Raw genomic sequence first — 17472 nt, forward strand, 5'->3', positions numbered from 1 at the left:
TATAATATTAGAAGATTGACAGCCTAAAACGTGCTTCGTCCACCAAATCCCATGTTTATCTTCTTCCCAACATTGCATTGCCCCCTTTTTTAGTGCAAGGCACTATCTAATTGGGTCTGTTCATGAACCAGATTTCTAGTTCATGTGCAGCTGAAAATCTCTAAGACTGGTTTATGGAAAAAGATCGAAGCGCGCAGTTCTAGTTTCTAGCTAGCTAGGAATCAAATAGAGGATAACTATTTAGTTTACTTCGATAACCTAACAACTCAGACCCAACATCGTCCGTGACATATGAAACCAATTAAGGGTTAGGTTTCTTGTCAAACAAGGATTAATATGAGGAAAACTAATAATTAAACAAGAATATGAAAGCATGGAAGAATAAGAAATGAGGAAAATCCATGTTAGGGAGCAAGGTTGCACCAGAATCAATCAAGTTCCTTGTCTTATGCATGCAGTCACACCTCGCAGGTATTTGATTCATGTTTTCAATTCAGTTACTTAGTTCCAGTCATATATTTTAGTTAGTGGGGAAACTCCAAGTGAAACCAAATTGGATAATGTTTGCAACTAGTTCAGAAGAAAGGATAAGCAAGAATATATATGGAGGATTCAAACAATAGCATAGTCAATCAGCAAACAATAACCAATGTAGACCAAATCTTTTTCTGGAATAATTACCAAAAGTTCAAGTGGGTACTTGGGTTTCTGAAGGATCAAAGAGAGGGTCAAAGTGTGATATTAAACTCTTGATTTAGTAATCTTGAGTGAGTAAATTATTGCTGCTAGGTTAAAGATTATCTAACTCTGATCCAGGTGTTTTGCACTGAATTATATACAGAAAATTTTAGTTGAATTCTGATACAGAAGCCTGTCTCACACTAGGAGACAGATCTCTCTGGCATGTAATTAGCAGTTCTATTTCTTTCAAATACTATAATTTTCCAATTTGCAAAGTCAGGCCCCATATGTTTTAGTCATATTAATCTAGGATTTAATATAACATAATCAATCAAATGTGACCTAATTGCATATGCCAGCCACCTTCAAAGTTCAAACTACTATTGAAGAGCCTTATCAGTATATATATAGATATCTATATATGTAGCTACACCAAGTCACTAACAAGAACAAAAGGCAGCAAACAACAAAGGAAAAGAGCATGTTCATGTTGGGTTGTGCCAATTTTGATTTAGAAATGTAATAGTGGGGGAATTGGGAAGATAAAATGGGTGAGGCAATGTGGATCATACCGGGCCACATCCTACATTGATAAGAAAACAACAAAATAGAGGCCCAGATGATAGAAAGTGCCATGAAAACAACCACATGCCCCTCTTTAATTTTCTATTTGGTGCATCACCCACTAATCATTGCCTAGCTAGAAAACAAATTCCATTGGTCCCATGCCAAGACCAATTAGTGCAAGATTGCAAGCCAACACATTTGTTGTTTTCTAATAACTTATTTCCACATCATCAATCACCATAAAAAAAAATAAAAAAAATTGACGGATTGAGTTTAGTTTACTTCCTTTGTTCGAACTTTATAATATTATACTAATTGTTTTGTTTTCAATTTTAATCTAACAATAAAATGCATAGAAAACACTTTTTAATTGAAACCTTTAGCTTTAACTACTCGTAATTAAGAAGTCATCGGTTTCGCTTGCCACGATGGAAAGTCTGAAACTATTTGAGTAATGAATAATAGTTCTATCTCTTTTAATATATTTAGTAAATAAAACTCAACTAAAAAATATAGATGAATTTTTTAAATTGTGAAAAAATCGAGTAAAATGAGCTAAATCGTGAAGCAGCATTGATCATATTCATTCCCAATTGGCTATAAAGAAACTAATTTTATTTGTATATGTATAGCAACAAAGTCCAAAGTTTTGTAACCCACCAAATAGAAAACTAAAATAGAGATTGCAAATGTATAAGAAAACATTAAAATACATACCGGCCTTGCAAGACAAGAAATCAAGAATCACGACGAGTAGACAGACCCATGTTTTTTCCTTCTTTCCCGGTGCCAGCTTGTTCATTGCATTAATTTAATTTGGACTGTGGATTAGGGTTTCGATATCTTCACTTTATAAATGGAACTTGAAGGTTTGGTAAAAATGTTTAAACACAAAGTGGCACGTTTGTAATGCTCTTACCATTTTTTAGGGGACAGGGGAAATGTTTCACCTGCCAGGGGGTGACGTCTTACTTAAAACATTCATGTCACCAAACACTTCCCAAGTCTCTTTGAACTATGATTAGGTTTCACCAAATGAAGATTTAGTTGCGGCTTTGGTTGACCTAATTCATCTTTCATTTCTTCAACCATCATTCATTCTATGATTTTAGAGTTTCTAGAGTCATGCGCAATGAAGTATCGCATTGATTTTAATAGCAAACACTGAATCTAAACTCAAGATCAAATCACACGGAATTTGGTCTCGGATCAATTAATATAGACACGTTTACTTATATAAAATGGAGATGAGAGAAATTGGAAGCCCAACGATGTAATCAAATCCATAAAGAAATGGGGTAATTTAGTTTCTTTTGATAAATTTTAATATGAGATTCACATGCATCACGATCCATTTTATTTGATAAATGCATAAAAATTTAATAAATGTAATAGTCATTTTCATTGTTTTCGAATCCATTCCAAGTTAATGAATGTAGACACTGCTTGATTTACTTCTTTCTTTATTAATTAGTATGGCCTGATGATCTTATAACTCTACATATTTAGAACGCTTCTAATTATCTAATCTAGCTTTTAACCCGTGTGTTTACACGGATAATTGAAGAGAGTAACGTGTGATAATGTAATTGTTCATTTAATTTTGTTTGTTTTCATTTTATGCTTACCTAACAATTACAAATAAAAATATATTTTACATTTTTAACCTTTAAAAATAAAAAAAATATTGATAATGGTATTTTAGGTATTTTAAATTTTGGTGAAGCCTATGACACTAAAATTAGGCTTCCCTTTATAGCAGTAGGGATGTGATTTTGACCATATAATTTAATTAGTTAATTATCTAGAAGTGGTGTTGATTGTATAATTTAGTTAACTACAGAACAAAGACTCATGTTGATGAGTCCTAATGCCACGTATGAAATTCGAAAAAAAAAGAATCGAGGAAAGAAATAACAAAGACTTGGCAAAAAAGAAAATGCAATAGGGATGATAGAAAACACATTTCCTATTTTCTGAATTCGAGGGAAAACAAATAAAAAAGAAGAGAACTTTCTTGAGGAAGAAAGGAGCGGCAATAAATGTGACCAAGGAAATTGACGCGTGGTTCCCGTGGATTGCTTTAATACTCTTCTCTCTTCCTATTTTCTCTCAACCCCCCCCCTGCTCTCTTCTCTGCTCTCTTCTCTCTTCTCTCTTCTCTCTCTCGAACTCTCAACTGAAAAACTTCCAAAGAAACTAAAAATCTCAGAAGACATCGCCACCATTAACCTCTGAACCACTTTTTGCTTTGCTCCTTCAAGGTATAAATTCAATCTCATAGATATAGATGTTTGTACTGTCATATGTTTTGCTTCTATGTATATATATATATATGCTTTGTTCATCTTGCTTTCATCGAAATAACGATCATTTCTACCGTTATAAATTACAGGCTTCAGAGTTTTTTTGTATCTGTTGAATTGCACATTCGGATACGCAGCTTTCATGGCGGCCTCGTTTGTCTCGAACCCCGACCCCTGTCTTGACTCGAGTCGCAAGAAACGTCGAAAAGTCGAGGATGATCGGAATCCGGCTTCAACTACTCAAGCGAGATGGAGATCCGATAAAGAGCAACGGATCTATTCAACTAAGCTGGTGGAGGCGCTCCGGAAGGTTCGCCAGGGATCATCATCGTCTCCGGTAGCGGTCTCCGGGGGGAAAATCGTGAAGGAAGCAGCCGACAGGGTTCTGGCCGTGGCGGCGAAAGGTACGACTCGGTGGAGCAGAGCGATTCTGAGGAGTCGACTCAGGCTGAGCAAGAGGCTTCAGAAGTGTAGAAAGGCGAGGGTTACCGGGGATAGCCGGTGTAAGAGGGCGGACGTGAGGAGAGAGAGGAGGAGGACGCCGGCTGTGCAGAAGAAAGTTAAGGTTCTTAGCCAGTTGGTTCCCGGTTGCCGGAAGGCTCCGTTGCCGAACCTTCTAGAAGAAACGACCGATTACATAGCGGCGCTGGAGATGCAGGTTCGAGCTATGACGGTTCTGACGGAGCTTCTCTCCGGTGCTCCGGCGGCCAATCGTCTCAACTTTACCAGTTGACGCTATTCAATAACCGCGCATGCACCTTGCCTTATGGTGCCAGGTGTTATTTTTTTCTTTTTTGGGGGGGATTATGTAATTTTTATAAATATTCTATATCTATGAAATTTTTAATTCGTGTATCTTATTGTGTACAGTAGGCTTTACTTTCTTCTGAGCTCCGCTATCAATTTCTTTTCTTTATTTTTGATAATTCTCTTAGTTTATTGGATTGATTGAATATGCCACCTAATTTGATCCCCAAACCTAGCTCATTTATCAAACCAAAGTTTTTGTTTCGAATTTGGGTTTGTTTAAACTTTTAAGAAGTCGTATCATATAGTTGCTCTACAATAATATATTTTTTTAATAGAAATAACACATTAAAAATGCTAAAATGGTTTCGTTAAAATTTCATCATATACAACATATTAACTCGGCGTGACATTTTCCACCTGCGAAAAGTACCACATGCTCACATATAACAAAATTGTTCACGAAGTCCTTTATCACACATTTTGTTAGGTATGTTTCTGAATTTTTCTCATTGACCAAACATTCGAGTGAGATTTCACTAAAACTAAATGACAAAGCCAACTATTGTGTCAGGGGACAATATTGCCGGAGTGGGTCAAAGGATTAAGCTAACAGAATTGTAAAAAGCAAAAACCACAACAATATGATTCATATATAGTAACATACTTGGCCTTAATAACTCCATCATTATCTAAACCAATAGTTATTATTATTTATTTTTTTGGTTACACTAAACCAATAGTTATTGTTTGTTGAAATAGACTATCTCATTATGTTACTATGCACGAATTGTCTAACAAGAAAACTTTTCTTTATATCATGAATACAAAGGAAGAAGGATATTTAAGTGTGTGATGATAAGTTGATCTTACGTCTTAAGTCTCACCTAAACAAAATTAAAGTTTTCATGTGAAATGACAACCATAAATCAAAGTGATTAGTCACCTAAGTGGAGATCGATAAAGACTCATGATAATTACGTTTCTATTCTCTAGCTAGCAACCTACTTTTCCTTTGTAGATATGTCATAGCTTAAATGGGTGATTGATCCCCTTGATCAGAAAATTGTGTGATTCACATGCATCTGATTCTATTAGCCAGAGCTTAATGATGTAATTTTTTTTTTTGATCAGTTAAAAAACTTTCATTGATAACAAATGGTCAATACATCCTTTGGGGTTAAGGTGGCCTCGTTAAAAACCCTGCATGATCAGAGCAAGTAAAAAAGAGCACCACCCCCCATATCATCAATTTCTACATTCATCTAAAATGATATCAGTAAGCCAAGGTGGCCCTGCTTCCTCCCAGAGTCTATCTTCGGGCAGCCATCAAGGCATGCTTTGCCATCTTGTGTGCAGCAATATTGCCTTCTCTATTAACTAACCCATACATTAACAAAAAAACACAGGCAATTAATTTAAGAGGGGGTACTGTATGGCAGTGGCTTTGAATATTCCTAAGATACGAAATCGCGAAGAAGGAGGAGGTGGTCGGGAAATTCAGCCCCCCACTACAAAAACAAAAACGAACCCTTTGAAAATTAGGAAGAGCTGCACATCATGTGGCTCAGTGACCCTACAAATTTCAAGTGCAAGTACTCAGTGACCCTCTAAACCCTCCCTTTTCCCCAAAGGCTGTTTGCATTTCCATGTGCCTCTAAACCCAAAAGAACCACCCCTCACATGGTGGCTATTTCCAGCAAATGGGATATGCCAGAAACCTCATAAGCATTTCAAAAAAAACCCACAACAACACTGTAATGCTTGTTTGATTGTGAGAATAAACACGTACACTTATAACATGGACCAACCCTACCATCAAATGTCGTTAGCTCTCTCTCTCTCTCTCTCTCTCTCTCTCTCTCTCTGGCCATTTCGTTTTCGTAATTTTGAGAAGCTAGCAAGTCTGGCCACGGTAATCACCCAGCTGTCACTTTGCTAATGGAGACGAGCAAACAGATCGATGCCCAATGCCCTAGTGGGATCGTCGATCATCTCCTATCCCTGTCTATCAACTTAACTATCAAAAAGGATTATTCATATTTTGATGGTCGAATCGAGGACCACAGATACACATAGCTTGGTATTTAGTAGGCTTTCATGTCGAAACCCTAAGAATCAATCTCCCATTATATTTGCGTGCTATTTTTTTTTTTCTTTCATTTCGGTTTGTGCATTTTCAAACACTCCATACATCACATGCAACCATGTGCACTCTTTAATTCTAATGAACCCATCTCTTTCTTTGGTTTGTAGCTTTATTAATTGTTGTTGAATTTATGGCACACATGAACTTTATGTGTATATGGTGGCCTACACCGTGAAATAATTATTGTAGGGTTTGCTGGATTGGACTTGCTTAGGCTCCAAAACATTCCCTAAAATGATGAGGCAATCTTTTGGCTTATATATTAGAGTTTTGCCAGGGTGAAATTTAGAGTCTTGTGCTATGAATTTAGAGATTGCTTTTGACTCAATAGTGCGATGTGTTTGTCTTCATTTTAGGGTTGATTCTTCAAGTCATTAGAATTGCAACAGTGTGGATTTAGGGTTTTGCTTTTGAGTTTTCAACTCATTATTCGAAACATGCTTTAGAGTTCTTGGACTAGCATATGTATTTAGAGTTTTCGAGTATAGAGAATATCACATATGATCACTCAACTTTACCACTGTTATTCACTTTAGTCATTTTTTTAATTTTTTCATTAAAATATATATATATATTTGCCACAATATTAATGATATTTTCGTCCAACCAATTGTGAAAAATTGATAAATATGTATTAGAATGATTTGGAGAAGTGATTAAAGTGAGATAAAATGACATTTGAGTGACTAAAGTGATTGACAGTGTAATAGTTGAGTGACTAAAATGATATATTTGAAACTTGAGTGACCAAAATGTCGAATGAGTCATAGTTGAGTGACCATTTGTGGAATTCTCCATTTCGAGTACTTTTTTTTTTTTGGAGTTTATTCTCCTAAGATTTACAATTGCGAGAATGTGGATTCAAAGTTTAGGTTTCAACAAAGTATGGAGGGTTTCAGCTTTTTGGTTACTTTAGCTAAGGTTTACCTATAGGATGACTGAGCTAGTACGTACATTGATATTAGAGGTTCCTAACTTTTAGCTCTGTTTATGCCGTACGGTTTCCTCTAATAGTGTTGGTGACCTGAGGTACATTAATCCGATGAGCCTAGTAATGAGTGAATAGTTATGAACCATATATAACAACGTCATCGTGACATGCGACTGAGTTTTAGGTAGTGAATTCATTTTCACTTTCTGAAAAATGCATGGACCAATGTGTTGACAGGTACCGAGTTTTTGGTCTTTTAATTACTTTTCTTTACATACCCATGCTTTGGACCATTTTGATCCAATTCATGGCATCTATATGCATGTGTATGAGTGTCTGCGTCTCTCTATGTTCATGTAAGAATGCTTGGACCAATTTATTGATAGGCCTGCGATGTTTTATACCTATGAAGGAATAAGTTCCTACCTCCCTGTGTACTATGTACGTAAATGATAAAAAGCTTAACTCAATGACAACCTCCACATTTATTGTGCTCCTTCGTTTGATTTAGATCATGGGAGATATGCTTCTTTTAAAAGTTTAAAGACTGTAATTGTTTAACATGATATTAGAACTTCACGTGTAAAAAGATTACGAGTTGAAATCTTTAATTGACCTTCCATTTTGGTTGATATGATGAAGGTGAGGATGCATGTACATATTTTTTTTATTTTTTTTTACAAGTCCAAAGAAGTCGACATTTGATTGAGTGAGTTTTGTTGATATACATTGTTAACTTATTTCCAATGAGATAAGCTTATTTTTAAGGCGAATAATCTATCTAAACACAAAGACACAGAATATTGCCCTACCCTTTCTTTGAATTATATGAACATCGTTGTAGAAGATAGCTATCTGAGTTTGGCATAGTCTTCTCCAATAATGGTCCCAATAAACTTTGGTTTTAGGGTTACCGGTGGAGAGCGATGATATATATAAATTATAAAGCTTCACATTCACATTCGCTTTTCCATTTAAATTGCAACACCTGTTCTAAGTTCCAACTTATCATGCATGCAATCTGTTGTTTTCTGATCGAGGGGTACCTGATTCTGAAAGGTGACAATTAGCGGCATGTCATTGCTAGCTGCCAAACGACATGTCAAGGTCGCATTGGAGCATTGGACCATAACATCAGATAAAACCCGCATATTCTTCTGCAGCATTATTAGGCTCTCTTTGTACCAATTTTTTTATTTATATTAGTTTCTCTCTTATATATATGCTCTGCGTCATATCATCATGAATTTCTCATATAATTGATCACCACCTACAAGCCTAGAATAGAGTAGCTTGATTATTTGAACTACATGCCCACGCCAGAAATGCTGAAATGGCATATGCATCTCTCTCTCTTTTTTCTGCTCACCATGGATTATGTTTGTGCCATATCTGACAAAGCTAAAGAACCATATCCTTATAATTGTGAGACCTTTCACATGTTTTTGCTAGCTCGCACATGAGCTAGGGTTCCAAGGACTAAGGTCACGTCGCTTCACAGTGTTGTAGCTTTCTTTTCTTTTAATTAGTTACACTCAATTTTACTATAATCGCAATACAGGACTTTATTGTCTTACGTACATAAGATGATAAGATACATTTTTTTTAATGAAACTGTATTATGTGTATATTGATCATGTAATCTTTTTTGTTAGTTGAGGCAAATATTTTAAGAATATAAATTTAGTTATTAGATAATTTTATATGTTATTCAATAATATTTATTTTAAACACAATGAGAATGGTTGGATTAACAGTCTACCAAAAACCAACAAGATTATTTCCATGATTATTCAACATTGTTTTGGTTTAACACCATTGAACAACTCTAAGTACCTACACGAGGGTTGCAAAATTAGCAGTAAGCGACAAAAGAGAAGGCATGGGATGCACTTTTGAGTTGTCAAAGTCCAACAACCATCATCCCCAATAAAGGAGCCAACAACAATGGTCTCACTTGGCATCGGACCCAGAACGATACAGATCGGTATAACATGACAAAACACAGAAGGGTGTTATATGTGCCTGCCACATTGTGAACTTGTGGCTCGATTCTGAGAGAAAATTGGCAACTCGTGGCACAACCTATTAGCACACAGTCACACACCATGCTTATTATACGTCTCTCTCTGACAATCGACCAAAGTGTTTGTTATGTTTTGCTGCACGTGGATCCTCGTTGGCTAAAGAAAAAGACCCCGACCTAGCTGCAGCCTACACAGTGCTCTCTGCTTCTTCACTTGTTTGTTTTGTTTATTTGATCTTGCTTTGCTAATGGCATAAGGTCTCGATCTTACAGGCTTATATTCTTATTGTTGTTACTGTGATTATGGTTATTCTCGGACTATTGGTACAGATAGGTAGAGGAAAGACAAGCGTCGAAACCCTAAAATACAGCTGGAGCTGAGAAAATTGTCCGTTCTTAAATTAAGGGAGGATGGTAATATAAATATAAGACGAAGATAATATCTAGTTTTGAACTTATGATCTCATGGCTAATACACTAGCAATAATTGAGCAAGAAATAGGTCAGGTGGAAAAGGAAAATCCAACAACAAATATGAAATAGACGGTAACTAAGCAGAACGTACACAACTTCAAAGCCCAACAAAGAAAATGACCGAACCCATTCTCATCTCAACAAAACCGCCAAGCCCACATTAGGGATGATACCATTGGTTTAGCTCGATCAGGTAGTTCCTCGTGCATTTTTTAGTCCTTCTCTAGCTAACTACTTACATGTATTTTCTGCACAAAGCGCTTGTGATTGTTCTAATGTTCTAGATATCATTGAATTAGTATGGTCAATATACTACAAAATCAAGTAATCTAGAGGGAGATCTGTTCAATTCGCTGTCGTGAAAACTTCTCGAGATTTTCTTGCAGCAATGTTAAGTTGAATTTTAATCGGGAAATGTTTTAACCCCTCAATCTACTCATTGTCTTGTAAATCAAGAAAAGACCCCTTTCTTTTTCTCTTTCTTTTTGCAAGGAGAAAATCTAGTGTATTAAGCTAGGATAACAAGTTACAAAATGGCAGTAACTCTAAGCTATAGGCTCTTTACAAAATGGCTTTCTTTTTGCTTGATCATTCCAATTCGCCCACATTTTTCAAAAGCTCTTTACCCATTAGAAATTTCTGATTCTGGACTCGGACAGCTTCTATCCGATCGGACTATTTGTTTCGTGTACTCAAAAAAGAGATATCCAGTTGGTTTTTATGGAGTGCCTAAAATAGTGGAGGAGACGAGTATAGAATTGGATCATTTGGCAGCTACGATATTGAAGAAACCGACTCTCCTGAACAAAGGGCTATATGAGTTGGCAGGTGAAGTTGGTTATTGGTATTGATCTTAAACCACTGAGTGGAGCTTGTCCCAGTTGGGACGAGGTCAAAGTTATCTCAGAGGAAGAGATCAAGTGTGCAATTCATGACGCCCATGCTACATACCTTGTTGGGAACAAGCTTTTGAGCACCATCACATGCACTTTAAACTTGGTATTGACGTCTAAAGCAAGGTTACTACTTACTAGTACTACTTTATTTTGCAATAATGAGTAGACATTTATAATTTGGATTTTCGAAGGTTTAAAATATTTATGTACTTTTGTTACTCTATTTGGATTTTGAAGCACTGAAGTGAGACTTTTTCTAAGAAAAATTTTAAAGCTACAGATTAGAAGATTAGAAAGACGATAATTTAAAACTTAATGGCTAGCGAGCCAATTGTTGCAACAAGTTAGCATACCCATATAACATATAGTTGATTCAATCCCCCCACCTATTAAGGGTAAGCATGTAGGATATATATAATAGTTGATCAATAATTGACTAAGAAAATTATACTCAAACCACTTTTGAATGTAAGTTCAATGATGGGAAAATATATTTTTAGGGTTGATTTGTTTTTGTTTTCATTTTTGAATGTAAATCTAAGTGTAATTAAACATAAATTTTTTAGTTAGTTAATAACCATATGAATACCACTACTATATCTATATGGTGTAAAACTTTGCGTTCAAATATCAGTTAGCTTTATCTTGGGTTGCCTACTATGTGGGGAGATATAAGAAACAAGCTTTGGCCTTTTTGAAAGATAGAATTGCTTGTAAGATTCAAGGCTGGAAGCATGCACACCTTTCTCCAGCTGGGAAAGAAATTCTGATCAAATCGGCTCAGCACAATTCCGTCTTACCCAATGTCTGTTTTTCTATTTCTGATGGTGTTTGCAAAGACCTGGATGCTGGTTTTGCAAATTTTTGGTGGGGTAGTAGTACTGATGAAAATAGGAAAATTTAGTGGATGCGTTGGATAAAACTGGGGTTACCTAAATCTATGGGTCATGGGTGGCCTTGGTTTTCGGAATCTTAATGACTTCAATTTATCTCTTCTGGTGAAAATGTGTTGGAGAATTATTCAGCAACCTGAAGATCTTTTGGTGCAGGTTCTTAAAGGATTATATTTCGGAATAGCGATATTTTACATGCATCCAAGGGTTCTCGTGCTTCTTCGGCCTGGAGCAGTATTCTAGAAGGAAGGAAAACAATTCAAGAATTTGCAAGATGGCAGGTGTTGAATGGGAAAATGATTAGTCCATGGTTGCCTGGAACTGGTACCTAATTGAAGATGCATGTAAAAATTACTGCACGTTGTACAGAAAGAGGCACTCCATCATGTTTATGCTCCTAAAGCTGTCGGGCATCCTTAATTTACGTACCTAAATATTTTTCCTCACATTTGCGAGGTTTGGTTAAAAAAAAAAAGGTACTTAAAATAGAGTTTTCCCTATTTGAAACTTTTGAGGTCTCTTCTCCTCAAAAAAAAAAACTTTTGAGGCTGAAAATTAGAAAGAGGAAAATTGAAAGCTTGATCGGTAAAGGCTATAAGTGCCAGTTTTAGCAACAAGCCTTTGATCCAAATCAGAACTTGATCTGAATAAGACTACTACTATATCTAGAACGTACAATATTAATTGCTTTCAAAATAGCAAAGTAGGATTAGATATATAAGATCCCTAGAAAAGTCAGGAACGAGGACAGTCAGCAGTTATGTGATTGCCAAGTATTTCCCATACTCCTTTCCTAAACAAAGTTAATATAAATGTGGTCATAAATTAACTATCAAATAGGAAGAACCACCGAAACCCAAATGTAGCCCCGTCTTGGCAGCGCAATTCAAGCTTAAAACCGGAACCAACGCTAATATAAATGGCCAATCTCTCTAACACAAAATTTGAACAAACATCGGTACAAGCGGCTAAGACAAAGATCATGGCGCTCCCTAGCACAAAGTCCTTGATCTTCTGTCTAGTCATTCTTGTTAGCATGGTGATGGTAAGCCATGGATTTGCAACTAGAAGACTTGACAATATTCCCCTTGTTGATCAATGCAAACTTCCTTCCGGAGCACTACGCCCGGGCTGTATTCCTAACAAGGATGGTCCTGGTCAAGTTCCGGATTCACCCCCTACTCCCTACAAACGTGGATGCTCATTTATTCATCGGTGCCATGGTTATGAATTAGATCATCATGATCAAAAATTAGACCATCATGATCAAAAATTAGATCATCATGATCAAAAACAATGAAGCCCAAAAGGAAGAGCCGACCTATGTTAGCTAGTAGTGCATATATATATATCAATGTTCTGAAAGCTACCATTGGTACCCTACATAAGATTGCATCCTCCCAGTGACTGTTTCCATTTTTTGTATATTTTTTTTTTGTATGACAGCATATATACGAATATCTTTACATATGATGTTTAAAATGGTCCTTAAGAAGTTAAAATACATATATCAAATTCATTTGGCATTGATCAAGATATTGTTTTAATGTCGATTATAATTTTTATTTAGTTCGCTATTACTTGTGTGATTTGGGTTGATACTGTATGCAATTCTATGTTTTTTCGTACATTGTGAATATCAGATAACGGGTTTCAAATATCCAACATGCCGATATTCTTCACTTTAACCACTCATATTGCGAAATAAGTATGACATTTTGTCACAAAAGGGCTCGACATTACTTTGTATGTTACCATCCTTTACACTTTTCTTTTTATCTTATTTCTTTTTAACAAATATCATATATAATTATATATGCTTTGTGGACTAATACTATTTAGAACTCGAAACAAATGTTCCCTGATGGTACTATCTGTTCTGTGGGTATGCATTAACCTGCAGTAATGAGGTTATCTGGCTACACTCAACCAAAATCGATCTAATGTGTAGAGTTTGGTCAATTGGCCTAGCTGGTTAGCAGGGACACTGAAGAAGTCAAGAAAACCAGACTGAAATTGAGAGTACATAACAGAATTGAAGAGCTGCACCAACCAATTCAAAGCTTGGAGTTCCCATCAGTGTACCATCCATTGACTGAGAATTTTTCAACTTGGCTTTTAAATTTCGAAAATCCCTCCTTTTCACCTTCAAGACTTGATTTTATAATATAACTCTCCACCTTTCATTCTTATTTCATCTCTTTCAACCTCTCATTCTGTATATCTGTTTCATTCTCCATTATTTTTCATCTGAGCTAACAGCATCTACGATCTGTTCTCTTTGTTTTTCCCCTGCCCTGCCATTGTAAACCACACCACTAACTCTGCCGTTCAGCCTCCTTATCATGCCGCCGCACCATCCAACTTTTCCCAGAGGCTTATTTCTATTTTCTATGTCTCCATCTCTTAAATTTCTTCATTTTATGTTCATCTTGCACAAATTTACCCTTGCATTGCAAATTATGCTTACTTCAGAAGCTTTGAAATCTTATTGGGTACTCATTAAGTTAGGATCACAAGTTAGAGAAGTTGCAAGGAGCTTGTAAAGATTGGTTGCTATCTAAGCAAATGTTTGATCCCCGTAAGCTTATTGCTGTAGTGCAACTTGTCCACTGGTGGAACTGAAGAATACTTTGTGATGATGTTTTTGTTTCTATTAGAGGCTTGAGAGGGTTGCAAAAAACAAACAATAAATTGTTTCTTTACTTCCAAGGTTTTAGTGCTTGTTAGTGTTGTTATAGAATACAAGGTGCCCACAATCCTAGTTGGGAATTGGGCCTTTGCCCAAATTTTCTTGGAGGAAGGAAGGGATGAAGTATGAGAAATTTATGGTTTAAATTGATATTGTAGCACTGGCACTTATAGCTGTTGGACTAAACTTAAATATTGCTTTTGCGCAAAATGTCCTCAATCTTGTCTCTTGGTTGATGATAAATAAAGACCAACGAATGTGAATTAACTCGTTCAGCAAGTCTTCAGTATAGGATTTATGGTTATTCTTATAGGTAGCAAGGAGTAGATTTGGGTGATTTTGAAGAAGAAATGCGAAATTGAATCTCGCATTCTCGATGAGCTTGAAGGTGAAGCTGGTCCTGATCCAGCAACAGAGCTTGAATTTGCACGTTTTCTCCATGGAAGAGTCAAGTATGCAATTCACAATGTCGTTTATGCTTCGCATTGGGAACAAGCTGTTGGAAATGCTTAAACTTTAGTAGGCTTTTGATTTTAAGCGAGCTTATGTTATGAAGAAGTTGTAGTAGCTCAGTAGTACTAGTCTTCTGTTCTGCAATAGAGTACTCTATTCTTCAATACAGAGGCTTTTCCTAAGAAAAGAATGAGTGCAAATAACTTCTGTTCATCAAATTCTACAACTCTAGTTGTATTCAGTCCATTATTACTCTTTATTGATTTGGATTGATATTGGATGCACTTCCTGTTTTAGTACATTGTCATTAATACATTCTATATTGACTAATACGATTGAAAATCAAAGAACTCAAAACAACTTGATCCCTAATGATACTTGCCATCTCTTTGTCAGTACTTTTATACAGTAACAGAGTCTTTATCTGTAAAAGCTGAAGTATCCAATCAACCAAACTTAATTGTGTTTAACAGATGTAGAACTTGGTCAATCAAGGACGATGAAGGAGTCAAGAAAAACCAGACTCAGATTGACCATGCAGAGCTTGCAGTTCCCATCAGTGTACCAACCACTTGGATTTGGCCATGTGTTGTTTCTTTGACTGAAATTTTTTCCGTTTTGAAAATCATTTTATCTTCATCAATCTTTGATTTTCACCTCTATTTATAATTGCTTCTCCTCTGATTATGTTTATTTCTCCTCCATTTTTCTCTCTCACCTAACACCATCTATGATCTGTTCACTGTCTTCTTCACCTAGGCTCTGCCATTGTAAATCACAACCCACCAGCTCTGCTCTACAACCTCAGAACACCATCCAACATGTGCCAGAAGCTTAATAATCCCTCTTTATCTCTGAAAATTACTTTTTTATAGACTCAGCTTGAAACAATATCTCCTTGTCTGGAAAATCATGTCTACTTCAAAAAAGCTCCAAGTATTTTATCAAGTAACTGATTAAGTTAGGATCACAAGTTACAAAGTTTCAGGCCTCATGTCTTTCTGTCTTCTTGGTGTTGCCTGCGGCCTGCTGTCATGTGGTCCGAATGTGTCAGCAAAAACTGCTGTAAGAGGAGACTGAAAAAGATTGGAAGACTCCACAGTCTTTAAAGGATGATGTTAGCTCAATTACAGTGGCTTCCCACATTTAATGGTTAATAATGGTGTGGCTAAGTCTCCATAGCCATTTGCCTTTCGGTTAACTAAAGTGGCGGAGAACCAGAGATGGCAATGAGAGGCCTGTGGCGAAGTGAGGGACCGAACATAAACGGTTTTATTTTGGATAAAAACTTCCCAAAATATGATGTAATTTTGAATTTTATGCTTCCTCTATCATTGGAAACAAACACTTGGACTTGCTTTGAGATTGGTGGGTTTTAAAGTGTGTTATGAACTGTAGTACTAAAACGCCATGAGATATGCTACTCTGTATTGTAGGCTTTTAGGATATAATCTTGTTCAGCTACAACGAAATACATTGGCAAACTCAGACCAGGTTATGACAACATTCTGGTTAAATTTTAGTGCATCAAATTCGACAAGTACTTGTTAAAGAATGAAGGTATATATATATGAACTAACTAATGAGGTTATCTGTTAGAGGCCTTAACCAAAATCGATCCAATGTGTAGAGTTTGGTCAATTGGCCAAGCTAGCTAGCAAGGACACTGAAGAAGTCAAGAAAACCAGACTGAAATTGAGAGTACATAGCAGCTTGAATAGCTACTAACCAATTCAGAGCTTGGAGTTCCCATCAGTGTACCATCCACTGACCGAGAAATTTTCAACTTTGCTTTTAAATTTTGAAAATCCCTCCTTTCTATCACCTTCAAGCCTAGAGTTTACCACTATATAACACTCCAACTCTCATTCTTATTTCATCCCTTTCAACCTCTCTGTATATCTGTTTCATTCTCCATATTTTCCATCTCAGCTAACAGCATCTATGATCTGTTCTCTTTGTTTTTCCCCTGCTCTGCCATTGCAAACAACACCACTAGCTCTGCTTTACAGCCTCTTTATCATGCTGCCACCGTACCATCCAACTTTACCAAGTGGCTTAATTCTACGTCTCTATTTCCCAAAATTACTTCATTTAATGTTCAGCTTGCAGCAATTTCCCCTTGTTTTGCACATCATGCCGACTTCAAAAGCTTTGATATCTTATTGAGGACTCATTAAGTTAGGACTTGAAGTTGCAAGAACCCCGGTGCAGCTTGAATGGTCCTTATCCTTCACTCCTGGTAGCTTCCTCTGCAACTGTTTGATTCCCTTCATCCTCAGTTATGCTGAAGAGACAGCTGTAGCACGAGGAAAATGATGTGGTGCAACTGGTCCATCGGCTGGACTGAGGAATGCTTTTGTAATAGTTGCTTTAGCTTATTCTAGAGGGTTTGCCCTAATTTTCTTGGAGGAAGGAAGAGATCAATTATGTTGTTATTCAAGAGAAGTTTATGGTTTAAATTAATATTGTAGCCTTGGCATTAGCTACTGGGATTTTGTGTCTATAAGTTTATATGGAATAATGCATGCATTCACTTATGTCCGCAAACGTGTTTCTTTGATTCATGATAAACAATACCAATTAATGTGAATTAACTCGTTCAACAGGTCTGAAGTATATGATTTATGGTTATCCTTATGGGCCATGGGTGATAT

General features: G+C 36.3%; 1 protein-coding gene across 1 annotated transcript; it reads left to right on the forward strand.

Moving 5' to 3' along the window:
* The first annotated feature begins 3344 nt into the window (after nucleotides 1–3344).
* LOC112192824 (transcription factor bHLH149) lies at nucleotides 3345–4409 on the forward strand. The gene is made up of 2 exons (XM_024332706.2): nucleotides 3345–3512; nucleotides 3644–4409. The coding sequence occupies exon 2, from the start codon at nucleotides 3697–3699 to the stop codon at nucleotides 4285–4287; it is 591 nt and encodes a 196-aa protein (XP_024188474.1). The 5' UTR covers nucleotides 3345–3512; nucleotides 3644–3696; the 3' UTR covers nucleotides 4288–4409.
* The last annotated feature ends 13063 nt before the right edge of the window (nucleotides 4410–17472 follow it).

The sequence above is a fragment of the Rosa chinensis genome, chromosome 3 (assembly GCF_002994745.2).
Source record: "Rosa chinensis cultivar Old Blush chromosome 3, RchiOBHm-V2, whole genome shotgun sequence".
Taxonomy (NCBI): domain Eukaryota; kingdom Viridiplantae; phylum Streptophyta; class Magnoliopsida; order Rosales; family Rosaceae; genus Rosa; species Rosa chinensis.

Excerpts from the sequence above, each read along its gene's own strand:
- LOC112192824 (XM_024332706.2), top strand. The coding sequence starts at position 3,697 with ATGGCGGCCTCGTTTGTCTCGAACCCCGACCCCTGTCTTGACTCGAGT.